General features: G+C 41.8%; 1 protein-coding gene across 3 annotated transcripts in view; it reads left to right on the plus strand.

The window, feature by feature from the left end:
* LOC115826918 (copine-8) overlaps positions 1-13,381 on the plus strand; it is a 64,860-nt gene that overhangs the window by 38,046 nt on the left and 13,433 nt on the right. For 2 of the 3 annotated variants that reach the window (XM_030790877.1, XM_030790884.1), the window contains exons 10-13: positions 1,559-1,600; positions 2,171-2,246; positions 3,638-3,691; positions 3,951-4,012. In XM_030790877.1, the coding sequence (XP_030646737.1) occupies positions 1,559-1,600; positions 2,171-2,246; positions 3,638-3,691; positions 3,951-4,012 (234 nt within the window). Of the gene's footprint in view, positions 1-1,558; positions 1,601-1,848; positions 1,945-2,170; positions 2,247-3,637; positions 3,692-3,950; positions 4,013-13,381 lie in introns of all 3 variants that reach the window. The other variant, XM_030790869.1, reaches the window with a different exon arrangement.

Consider the following 13,381-nt stretch of genomic DNA (forward strand, 5'->3'; position numbering starts at 1 on the left):
TTAGTTTAGTCCAGTTAATAAGCATTATCAGAGACCCAGGTATGTAAATTGACTCTTAACAATATTTAAATAACTATGTTGTTGTGTGAGTCACTGTATATTTATGGCATGAAAAAATATAATCTTGCAGTTAACCATTTTAAGCGTATTATTATGTAAAGATTGGGAATCTGAGAGAAAAGATTACAGACAGGTGGTACTCAAACACAGGATTAAGTCTATGCAAAGCTGATTCCAAGCTCTAATTGTGTGTCATATGCTTACCAATTCCCACACAAAGACAAATAAGAGAAGCGAAGAGGGAGAGAGCATGAGGATGGCTCCCCTAGGTCTGATTTTTGTGCCTCTCTGTCGGGAGTAGCAGTTGAACGACGCTTGTTTGCCGATGATAAGACACAAAGCCTGTGCCGGTAGTTGGTTCTCTGCGAGAGGCATTGATTGGTGTCCTGCCACGTTGCGGTGGTTTGCACTGTGATTGAGTGTGGGGAACAGGGAGTGGGAGAGTGGAGACTGGGACTCAGTGGGAGCCTGGGGCTGGAGATAAGAGGCACCTATCTGAGGCAGGGAGGGAGAGCCGAGCGTTCCCCCCTAGTGACAGCAACAAATCCATTGTTGTCATCATGTCAACTCATTGCCCCCCCCCCCGTCAGGATACTGACAGCACCGCCGTAATTGGTTTTGGCTGCAACTGTCACATCTGGCCTCTTAATAAATTGTGCAAATTTTCTCTGTGGTTTAGGGTTTTTTTTGTGGGGGGGCGGGGGGTGGGGGTCTCTGATGGATGATGGAATCTCTGATAAGAGACGTTCCATCATTCCCTGTGGAATAAGTAGAAAAGTATGTGTCTGAACAGCTTGTAAAGAAGAGTAACCATGAGTAAAGGAGATCCAGTTTCAATCTGGATATTTCTCTCTTTGCCTCAGTGCTCTTGTTTGGACAACCATCTCTGAATAATGGACTTGTTGCATATTTGTGAAGACTGAAATTGCTGTTCTGTTGTGTGCAAGCTTTTTTTTTTTAATCCCTTAGAGTGCATATGTAGCCCTGTGCTTGAGAGAAATCGCAGCTTCACTCTGCTCTCGGAGTAATGTATCACATAATTTTGTACTTCTGTAGGGAACAGAGGGATCTAATCCACAGGTGACATTTTCACCTTGTAATATAACTCTAATCACTGTGTTTCTACTGAAGCACTTATTCTCTACTAAGCCTCTCCCTTACAGTACCACTGCTTTTATTGGTGAACAGAGACGTAAAATAGAGAATTACACCTACGTAAATTACAATAGCTGCTGTTGCCAGGGAGAATGGTCACTTGTCAGAGGAAGAATTATATTTTATATGAAACAGTGTTATCACAGAGAGGAGAGATGGTTAAAAAGAGTACGCAACCACACAGAGTGCAGAACATACACACACACACACACACACACACACACACACACACGCACACACACACACATACACACACACACACACACACACACACACACACACACACATATTCTTACACTGTCTCACGTCCCACTCACTTTTTCTCTTCCTCTCTCCTTCACAGAACAATCAAGGTGGAAGTGTATGACTGGGACAGAGATGGCAGGTTAAGATCTAATCTTCCTCATGTTCCTCTCACACATGTACAGTACAGTAGTCAATTTTGCCCACACGTCTCCTCTATACAGTCTGTTTATTCCGCACTACTTTTTTTCCCCAGATACTTTTTGTTATGGATACTGGATCTGATGCATGAAACCTGCACTTGATAGTAGTACAAATAGATAGACATGAACTACATTTTTCATATAGTAATTCGACAGCATAATTAAAATAATAATTCTATCCGTGTAGCCCTTTTGCAGACGCCAAGGACACTATACAGCGTTTTAAAAGGAATCGATCATCAAACAACAGTGCTAAAAGGTTTCAGGAATATATCAGATCCAAGTAAGAGCAATAAAAAAGAAATCTGTCAGTTGACGGACATCATTTTGCATCATAGGAAAAAAAATGAATTGAGATAGTGAATTGAAGAAAAAAAATGTACGCGCATTACACCGTTTGCCTACTTTGAAATATACTTTGGTGGAAAAAACACACATTCCCAAGCTGGTTTTAGTTACATGTAAATTTGTCATATGTGAAGTGCACATTCATCTTTATATGTTCACAGTCATGACTTTATCGGAGAGTTCAGCACGAGTTACAGAGAACTGTCCAGAGGCCAGTCCCAGTTCAATGTCTATGAGGTAAGATCTTCACTTTACTCTGTTTAAGAATTCATTCCCATTGTTCAAAAATGAACTGAACTGTAAAGAACTGTGGAAATAGAACTAAACCTCAAGTACAGTCAAGCACAGTTCATCACCAGTAGTCAAAACTGGATCTATCTCAGTAGTGTTGTTGTTTCCACATGCTTGTATGTGATTCTTCATTTACATCCTCATGAAGTGCAACACTTCTGAATTTGAGTAATGCAATAAGAGGGCTATTTTCCAAAAAACATCCTCTGAGGAGTACTGGAGAACAGCTCTTAATTGGGGATACAGTGTCAGGAATTGAGACTGTTCAGGCAGAATAATGATTTAAAGCAACTTGTGTTTTTCTAATGAGGCTGTGTGATTGCATGCTGTCACATAAGAGAGCATTGCCACATGGGCTTGGATAACTATCATCATCTCAGACATCATCTTCCCATTCAAGCATTCACACACACGCGCACACACACACACACACACACTCACCACACACACACATACGCGCACGCACACACACACACACACACACACACACAGACACACACACACACACTCTATCCAGCTGCTCAGTTTCATGCGCCTTCATGCTCTGTGTGTGTGGGTTTGTGTGTGTGTGTGGAACAGAGCAGGGACTGTGCATGAATCTGTTATGTTTCAGTTATCACTATGGGTCTAGCATGACTCTGGCCTGTATTGTCCTTTAACTGTTGGACGTGTCTCACACACATACACAGAAAAGGCTATACACATACAGATACACACAGAGGCATAAGCACACATGCTTACACAAGCAGCACAGAGGTAAGCAATCTTTCATTGGTTTGTGAACTTGCCTTCCTCATCCTCTTCATCCTTTCTCATGGTTGACCTGAAGTGAAAGCTCTTCCTGGAAGAGCATTTACTGAACACAGCTCATGGGAGAAAGAGTATCCCACCCTCTCCGTCAGCACAGTGTACCTACAGCTCTCTCTCTCTCTCTCTCTCTCTCTCTCTCTCTCTCTCTCTCTCACTCACGCTCTCTCTCTCTCTCTCACTCACACTCTCTCTCTCTCACTCATGTGCTCTCTCTCTCTCACACTCACTCACGCTCTCTCTCTTGCTTTCTCAAATAAAAAAGAAGAAGAATGATATTTAAAGACATTTTTAGCCATAAAGAGCATATCATGGCTGAATAGACATGACAGTCTAGATTAGGAGCCAAGCATGGTCATTACTGGAATGGTTCCAATCAAGTGCAATGGAAAAAAGTGAATACTTACTGTTGAGATCTCTTGACTGAAGCCTACAGTACCATCATAAATCAATTACCAGATTTAATTAGAGTATAATTGTATTAGCTGTGAAATTAAAGGGTAGTAATGAAACGAATCCTGTTCCTGCAGGTGATTAATCCAAAGAAGAAAAGCAAGAAGAAAAAATATCTCAATTCTGGAACGGTGAGTTCAGTGGATACATGGTTATTCCTGAATAATAATTATCTGTCTTTTGAAGGAATGCAATGCATTCCTTCGTGTTTGTTTAATAAAGGCTCATTTTGATTTCCTCACTTCTTAAAAATGGGAAGTATGGTAATTTACACGCCACTTTATAGTATCCAGATTCTCTAAACATATAAAAGATAAATAATGAGGATGCAATTATTTAACTCCTAGTTCCTTCTGAGCATTAAGGTTGTTACATCTCCTTCAAAACCAGGTAACATTGCTTTCATTCCTCGTTGATGTTGAAGTCACCTTCCTGGATTACATCAAGGGCGGGTAAGCCAGTACACATTATTATATTTACGGGTTACCTCTGCCCAAGTGAGCGGCTCAAATCCAGACAAATGTCAGTAAACCAATGAAAATGCATTTCTTGAATGTAGAGTTCTCCAAATTAGACTCCTAAAGAGATCAAGTCCACCTTTGCTGTGATTAAAATCATGGTGATGGTCTATTGTAATGTCGGGTGAGGTCATCTCGTGCTCATTGTTTGAGAGGTGAATGGAAAGCAGCAGGACAGCAGAAGCACAGACAAGACTTTATGGTGTCCATTCTTCACTCAGCCTGGTCTGATCACCCAGGGAGTGACTGTGAATGAGCACTGAGGGCTATGTCCATTCTCAACAGCAAGTCATGCAGATATTTTGTACGTGTGTGTGTGTGTGTGTGTGTGGGGGGGGGGGGGGGGTGTCAGCGAGTGAGTTTTAGAGTGGATGAATGGATAGAGGACTACTGTTGTCTCGAGGGTATACATTGTGCAGTCATGTGCAGCTGAGCACATATCTACACTGAGGGAACACTTTCCATTAGCAACGCAAGAGGGAGGCTGCCACTTTCACAGAGCAAAGAAAGCATCAGGCCCGTCATTTGAATGTTGGCTGAGTCCTTTTTAGCTTTTTAACATGCACCAAAAAGGTATTACAGTAAAGGTCAGCACACTGTGGGAAAACATGTCCTCTAGCAATACAGTCTCTCCTTTTCTCTCTCTCTTTCTCTCTCTCTCTGTCTTTCTCAGGCAGGCACCTGTGTGATTGTATATGTATGAGTCACATAGTACTATTATGAATTCACTTAGATTGTATCCTCTCCATGAATGTCACGGAGTTCTTCCTCAGAGGCACTCTTCACTGTATAAAGTTCGAGAGGATACTGAGTGCCTGCTTTAATTTGATTTATTTATGTACATGTAGCTAGAGTCATTGCAATGTGTGAGAGTCTGTGAAGATTTACTGTTTATAGCCTTCCAGAGACAGAAGAAGTATTGTAGGATGGTGATGGAGTGAAGTGAAGATCCATTCCTAATCAGTATGCTATTGGCAGAACCTCAATGTCAGACTGAATCAAGGCTTTGTGGGGTATTCTTGTGGGGTATCCTTGAGTTGGGATAAATGGATGTGTCCTGGAGCAGAGTTCATCGACCAGTGAGGACCGATCCTGAAAATCAGGAATATTTATTATTCAATATTGCTAGTGTGGCAAGGTCTGGCATGCACTGTGCAAGGGTAAAGACATAAGTACCAATACTCCATCACTGTTCTAACATGGAGCTGTTTCTCTATTTCATTTAGACTGTGGTGTTGACCCTTGATTAAGGCAGCTTTCCAGTTATATCTCATTGTATGTTTGGAAAATCAAATAAGTATATAAAATTTGATTTATTACTTGGTGTTTCACTACTGTCTGTACATCCAAGTTTTTCTTAAGTAATTTTTGGACATGCCCATTTATTTATTTATTTATTTATGCAGACCATCATGTGAATGGGCAAAGTGAAAAGTAATGTCAAGCTGTTAAAGGATTAAATGGATTTTGTCCAAGAGCACTTTATATAATAGCAATACTTCTGTGTGTTCGGCCATAAATTCTCTCCTGTTTTTCCAACGTGCAAACCAAAGTGCTGTCAATTTAGTCTGCCTAGGGAATGGCAGTGGAATATTGACACAGAAAGAGTTGAGCAGAACCCTGGTGTGTTCTATTGTATACTTTGTCCTGGCATATTCACTGGAGTCTCGCATCCTCTCTTTCTCTCTGTCTCCTTCCTGGGTAAGACTTGATTGGGCTGTGATTGACACCTGGATGAAGTGCACCTCATTACCAGTGAGGGACAAGCGCTATTCATACGTGGCACTTGAGAGGCAGTTATTGTTGGAAGCACAATCAAATCAGCTAATTGTCATTAGGAGCCCTTGAAGCAAATGTGCTTTGAGCATCTGCTGCCCTGAAATTACGTGATTGTGAATGCCGTATCTACAACAGCAGGCAACTCCTCTGTGTGTGTGTCTGTCTGTTTCTGTCTGGATGTATTAACTTCAGCTCAGAATTAACATCATTTCTTCTTTACATATCAGGGAAGAGTTGTCTCTGCAAATGCATCAGCAATTTGCAGTCTATTAACATGGATTGTCTATGTGCTTTACATTTGTTTAATCCATTGTGTAGAATGTAAAAGGGGGCTGCTCTCTGTAATTCTTTTCCACTGCAGAGCTTGCAAAGAACTGATGACCCTTTAGCATGTTCTGTGGTAATGAAACAGGAGGGGTTTTCCTCAGGAAGACTGACTGACATTTCATACAAAAACCCATAGCATTTCATGTATATAAAGCAGTTTAATATACAAAATGTAAGATCTGTTTGAAACAGATATTTATATATATTTTGGCAACACAAACAGACATGAGTAATGTTGTGTGCAGTACACTGGTAAACCCTCCAGTGTCAAACTCAAGGCCTGTGGGCTTGATAATATCGGCTGACTCATTTCATGCAGCATACAAGAATTTACCAAAAATTTGCATTGATGCAGCCCGTAGTAGTCTAAACACCTAAGATTTTACATTAGAGCTGTTTTGATAATATATTCTTCAACTCCAGCTCACACATCACCGGCTCCTAAAACACATCACCAGCGCCTGAAACACATCACCAGCGCCTGAAACACATCACCAGCGCCTGAAACACATTACCAGCTCCTAAAACACATCACCAGCTCCTAAAACACATCACCAGTGCCTGAAACACATCACCAGCTCCTAAAACACATCACCAGCTCCTAAAACACATAACCAGCGCCTGAAACACATCACCAGCGCCTGAAACACATCACCAGCTCCTAAAACACATCACCAGCTCTTAAAACACATCACCAGCTCTTAAAACACTTCACCAGTGCCTGAAACACATCACCAGCGCCTGAAACACATCACCAGTGCCTGAGACACATCACCAGCTCCTAAAACACATCACCAGCTCCTTAAACACATCACCAGCGCCTGAAACACATCACCAGCTCCTAAAACACATCACCAGTGCCTGAAACACATCACCAGCGCCTGAAACACATCACCAGCTCTTAAAACACATCACCAGCTCTTAAAACACATCACCAGCGCCTGAAACACATCACCAGTGCCTGAGACACGTCACCAGCTCCTAAAACACATCACCAGCTCCTTAAACACATCACCAGCGCCTGAAACACATCACCAGCTCCTAAAACACATCACCAGTGCCTGAAACACATCACCAGCGCCTGAAACACATCACCAGCTCTTAAAACACATCACCAACTCTTAAAACACATCACCAGCGCCTGAAACACATCACCAGCGCCTGAAACGCATCACCAGCTCCTAAAACGCATCACCAGCGTCTAAAACACATCACCAGCGCCTGAAACACATCACCAGCTCCTAAAACACATCACCAGCTCCTAAAACACATCACCAGCACCTGAAACACATCACCAGCTCCTAAAACACATCACCAGCGCCTGAAACACATCACCAGCTCCTAAAACGCATCACCAGCTCCTAAAACACATCACCAGCGCCTGAAACACATCACCAACTCCTAAAACGCATCACCAGCGCCTGAAACACATCACCAGCGCCTGAAACACATCACCAGCACCTGAAACACATCACCAGCGCCTGAAACACATCACCAGCTCCTAAAACACATCACCAGCTCCTTAAACACATCACCAGCGTCTGAAACACATCACCAGCTCTTGAAACACATCACCAGCTCCTAAAACACATCACCAGTGCCTGAAACACATCACCAGCTCCTAAAACGCATCACCAGCTCCTAAAACACATCACCAGCTCCTAAAACACATCATCAGTGCCTGAAACACATCACCAGCTCCTAAAACACATCATCAGCGCCTGAAACACATCACCAGCTCTTAAAACACATCACCAGCTCTTAAAACGCATCACCAGCACCTGAAACACATCACCAGCTCCTAAAACACATCACCAGCTCCTAAAACACATCACCAGCTCTCTCAGCTACACACGCACAGACACAAAGCACTGACACAGAGCATTACTTTTTCATTTCTGGTGGCTCTGTAGCTTTGACGAGAAAAAATGTCAAAAAAGAAGAGTTAATGGAGATGGAAAACAGTTTCTAGTGAGGTCTCTTTGTAAAGAAGCAGCAACAGTAGTGAAAGAATATTACACTGGAAGTTACGTTGCCCATATGACGTGAAACACAGACAAATATGACACCCTGATTCATGACCAAATACAATGTTAAGTTTAAGAATTAAAATTGACCATTGCACAAAAACATTGTTATTTTGTCTTTCTAACACAAACATTTTTGCCAGTAAAAAAACAGAAATGGCTAAGTAAATATATTACAGTTTTTGCCAATTGCTTGCACACTTGAAGTGAATGCCTAGACAAAAGCACCAAAACCTTAACTTTTGGAACCTTGCCTTAAACAAAGGCACCAAAACTACAAACACATTTTCTGCTTTGCACTTTGTTTGCAATTCTGTAACACACTGTTTGCAAAACACTACGCACTGTTTCTTATATTAGACACATTGTTCATGAATGAAACTTCATTGGGAATCATTGGGAAAACACTTCTATTAAAAATGCAAAACATCCCTGAAATTGGCAACATCCAAACACATGGGTGCACTACATACTTGTACTGGACAGACTAGAGCAGCCCAGTTTTATTGTGATCTGGGATAATGTTCGTTTCCACGATGCTGCTCTGGTCTGAGACTGGTTCACCAACCACAATAACTTCACAGTTGTGTACTTGCCCCCTTACTCCCCATTTCTCAGTCCTACTGAGGAATTCTTTTCGGCTTTGCGTTGGAAAGTGTATGACCGCCAACCACATGCCCACCTGCCTCTTCTGCAAGCAATGGAAGAGGCATGCGGAGACATTGAATTAGGGTCAGTACAGGGTTGGATACAGTACACAACGTGATATTTTCCTTGTTGCCCAGCCAGGGATGACATTGCTTGTGATGTGAATGAGGTGATGTGGCCAGACCCTAACAGAAGGCGGGATCCATAAACCACCCCCCCCATCCCTAACAATCCCTTACAATACTAATTTTTGTTTGCCACTGTACTGTAGTTTTACTGTAATTATTTTTGAGTTTAGCATGACATATTGTATTGATTACAGTTTTTCTCGATTGCTTACAGTAAACACAAAAACTGGTTCCTTTAGCACAAAAACCCATACCTTTATATCATTCCCAAAAACACTCACACATTTCCCATAACCGTAAACATTATTCACCTGTATCCACACGTCTCAATATTCAAAACACTTTCTGCAAAACCTTACACAAAAGTGGCCAAATAAATCATTCGTTGCACTATATGTTCATTCAGCAAACATATGCTCTCAGTATACTTAACTCATCACAACCTAAACTCAAAGAGCACACCTTTCCACAGGTGCAAACACCGTGCCTTAAAATTGTTAACACACCAATCAGAATCCCGGGGTCAATAAATAGTTTTTTGACTTTTGTACAGAATCTTTGAACTAGCTGCCAGGGCTGACCCACATGAGTACATCTTCACTAACAAGGCAGGGTTCAACCTAACAATTGCTTACGATTGCCTACACACTAAGATTAAAAATAGCACACAGTTAGTGAAACCTGACACTAAAGGAGCAAAACCTCAGCCCAGATCTGCACAACTATCAGCACATTGTCAGCCTCAAACTTTTTGCAAAACACTACACACGCTTCCCTACATTAGACAAAGAAATCTAACATGATGTCACTTCTTTGCCATTTTAAAGCACTGCCTTTCAAAATACCACAACCGTGAACCAATTGATCAAACACAGCTATCAGGTGTGCAGACACGTAGATGCTTAATCGTAAACTCACCAGTCAGGCGTAAGCTCTATAAAAAAGGCAACAGGTGAGTTCACTGTCCTCAACAAAAATAGAAGGCAGTGTTGCAGTAAGAGGAAGAGGGAGGGTGAGGATGAGGATGAGAGGGGGAGTGTGCGGTGGAAGAGGGGTAGGGAGAGGAAGAGGTAGAGGTGGAGGAAGACGTGGGCAAAGAAGACATGGACCAAATTTATCAGATGAGATTAAAGCAACGTTGGTTGACCATGTTGTAAACCGTAAACTGTATTAGGGTGCTGTTTTGAATTTCTCTTGCCAGGGTGTTCTTGAAAGGGTTATCTGGATAGTCAGAACTGTGATTTTACAAAGTTCCAAATTATTTCTCTGAAAATCTGTTTTAAACATTTTGGTAGCAGTGTTTTGAATGAATCCCTTCAGTGTGTAGTAAACAGTCATGTAGTGTGTGTTTTTGACAGCTTGTGTGTTTTGTCTGAGGGCAAAGTTTAAAGGAGCCTGTGTTGTTGCTGCTTTCAAAGAGGACTTTAAATGGTGCATGTGTGTATCATTTTGTTGCAAAAATGCCATGTTGAAAAAGGATTGTTAGGTTTTGATTGTAGAGTTCAGTTTTTGACATGGAAGTCAGATGTTTATTTCTAAGTGTTGTGTCTTATTTGGCTTATTTGGCAAAGAACTGTTATATATAGCCTCTCAACTTCAGGCCTTTTAAGGGGACACAAAAATCACCAATATGGTTCAGGCAGAAATTGGGTGTGGCTTTCCTGCTCCAGTGACTTAAAAAAAAAACATAAAAAAAAACTTGATTGTGTTAGAATTTAACACCCAGTACACATGTTGGTTAGTTTTAACATGCCCTTGTGCATGGTTTCATAAGACACCAAAGAGCTTGTGAAGAAGGGAACCTCCCATGCTGTGTAGCCAAACACTATAAATAGACACAGGGCAGAGGGACGGAGTCTCCGTGCTCTCTAGATGGATGGTGACTGGCCGACTTTAGTCAACAACATCTGTCATCCACAGTACATGTCACCTTTTTCCCCAGGCACTTATCCATGCATAGAAAAACAGCTCATGTACTTTGAAGTGGCTCTGTGAAGAAGATTAATCATACATCTCCTAAACTGTTTCACCTTAGTCATTTTGGGCTTTTCCCTGTTCTCTACACAACTTTAAAACCTACCCATTGGTCTGGGCATCTGAATATGCTGCACCTGTTTCAGCATGTCCCCAAACTGTCAAGTGTAAATCTGCAAGCTGAAATTTAAAATGACAGTTCATGCTTTGAGCTGAATGTTAATTTTCACTAAATTCAGCTGACCATAATCAGCTATTGTTTTGCTGAATTTTTACTTTGGTTGTATAACTACAACACAGAGGATGAGACACAGTGAAAAACAGTCATGAAGAAGAAGAGAAGGATGAAAAAGCTTCTGACAAACCTGACAAAACCATTAGCCAAAGCTAACATTAGCCAACCATTGGCCAAAGCCAAAGTGTGGTGGCCTGCTCCGCCGAACGGTGGAGATATTTAAATCATTTTCAGCATTTACATATGGTAAATACAGTATGTGAGACCAGGCAACGTAGACTGTGCCTCTGTGGGCACATATGAGACACTAGTGTGTTTTGTACTTTGCCTCTGGCTGAGAGTGGTTGTTCACAAGAGCACCAGCTGCTTTAAAGGCAGCTTGTATTTCTCAGTATCGTTATCTCAGGCTGGAGCAGTTTGCCAGAGCCTCGCCATATAAGCATCTCCAGCGCAAGCGCTGAGATTGCTTCACTCAATGGGGAAGCCACGGCACATAAACTCCTATTTATTGAGCTGTCATCTCCCATTGGAGGGAATAGATCTGGCTTTATGGGCATCTAGGACTGTGCTTTTTTTTTTGTTGTTGTTGTTTCTGTCCTAGCCAAGCATGTCTCTCCTCTGGGTCTCTGTTCTCCCCAGAATTGGTCATCATCTGTCACTCGCACAGTCACTGATTGTTTTCTTCTTTTGCCCTGGAAGCAATTTTGAGAAATACATGGAGCTGCGTGTGGAGGTGACGCGCAGAACGAGGGGGTCAGTCTGCATAGACACAGGAACAGAAGGAGGAGTGTGGGTGTTTTGCAATTTTCAGATTGAATATTCAGAAAAGCAGCGATTCTGTTTCTCTGTTATTTGTTTTCAATTTACAAGAACATCTGTGCAACCCTTATATGGTCATCGTTTCTCTTTTCTTGTTGAAATAGTGAAACGTTCTCTGAATCTATCGTACAAATTAGCACCTCCTCTCTAATTGTCTGTTCCTCCCCGACACACGCTTCGGTGTCTGAAAAGTCATTAGTACTCCTTCTTTCCCCTCTTTCTGTAAATGAATTTTTTTGAAGCCGAGAAGACTGTGGACCACCTGTGAAGTGTGTGTTGACAATAAGGGATAGAGACACATGTCATCTGTACAGGTGCCGTACCTCTCAGTTTATCAGCCACAAGACCTGCACACGTGGCTCAAGCCAGTTGAGTCAGGCCAGGAAAAAAAACTAAATACAGCATGCTTAAAGAGCCAGAATTAAACTCACACACGCACACACACACACACACACACACACACACACACACGCACACACACACACACCAGTGTTTATAAGTATGGACAGCTGCTTATAAAAGACAGTGAGGAGAGAGAGGTTTGTAATTTCTTTACAGTATCTCTGCTGAGAATAGACCCCCATTCATTCATAACTCCTGTTCCACTGGACTAAAGGACTGTTTACTTGAGACTTGTTTAGGAGCGGTTTGCCTTTCGGTTGACCTACTGCTGACAGCTAATAAGCCAAAACTTTGACAAAAATAATAGCCGGGCGAAGCTGTGCATGGCTTTGCCGACAAGAGATATTTTTTTAAAATGTAGTTTTTTCATATTGACATTCTCATTTGTGCTAGTAGAGTATCTGTGGGCAGGCTGATATGGACTGAAACTGTGGTGGAAGACGTCTCTCCCAGTCAGCTTGTGAATATAATGACATGATAGCATCTTTCCTTCGACTTTGTTTTTTGAGCATTAAGGAACTAATTTGAATATACCGTGGTAAGACTTGAAAGAATCACACAGCAAGATGATGGAATCACACATCAAGCTGCAGCAGGTTTTTTCCTTTCTTTTTTTGTCCAAAATGCTGGGCAGAATAGCAGGACAGGTTCAGAGGTTTCACATTTCCTTCAACAGCACCTGAGGCTCTTATGATGTCTCTCTCTGATCAGTGTAGCTGACCTTTACAGTGGCGTTTTGTGTTCTGATGTGAATAATTTGATTTTCCTTCATTCTGATGGGCTGCCTGTTTTTGCAGAGCCCCCCCGCCCCCTTTTCTAAGATGTATTATAATATGGTGCAAATAAAAGTGGATGGTGTGAAACAGCAGACGCAGACACACACAGAAACAAAGAAATGAAACAGCAAAAAATTAGACACCTGTACATCTGCTTGAGGTGCATTTTCATGCACAAGGTCAAAATC

Source organism: Chanos chanos, chromosome 1 (assembly GCF_902362185.1).
Source record: "Chanos chanos chromosome 1, fChaCha1.1, whole genome shotgun sequence".
Classification (NCBI taxonomy): Eukaryota; Metazoa; Chordata; class Actinopteri; order Gonorynchiformes; family Chanidae; genus Chanos; species Chanos chanos.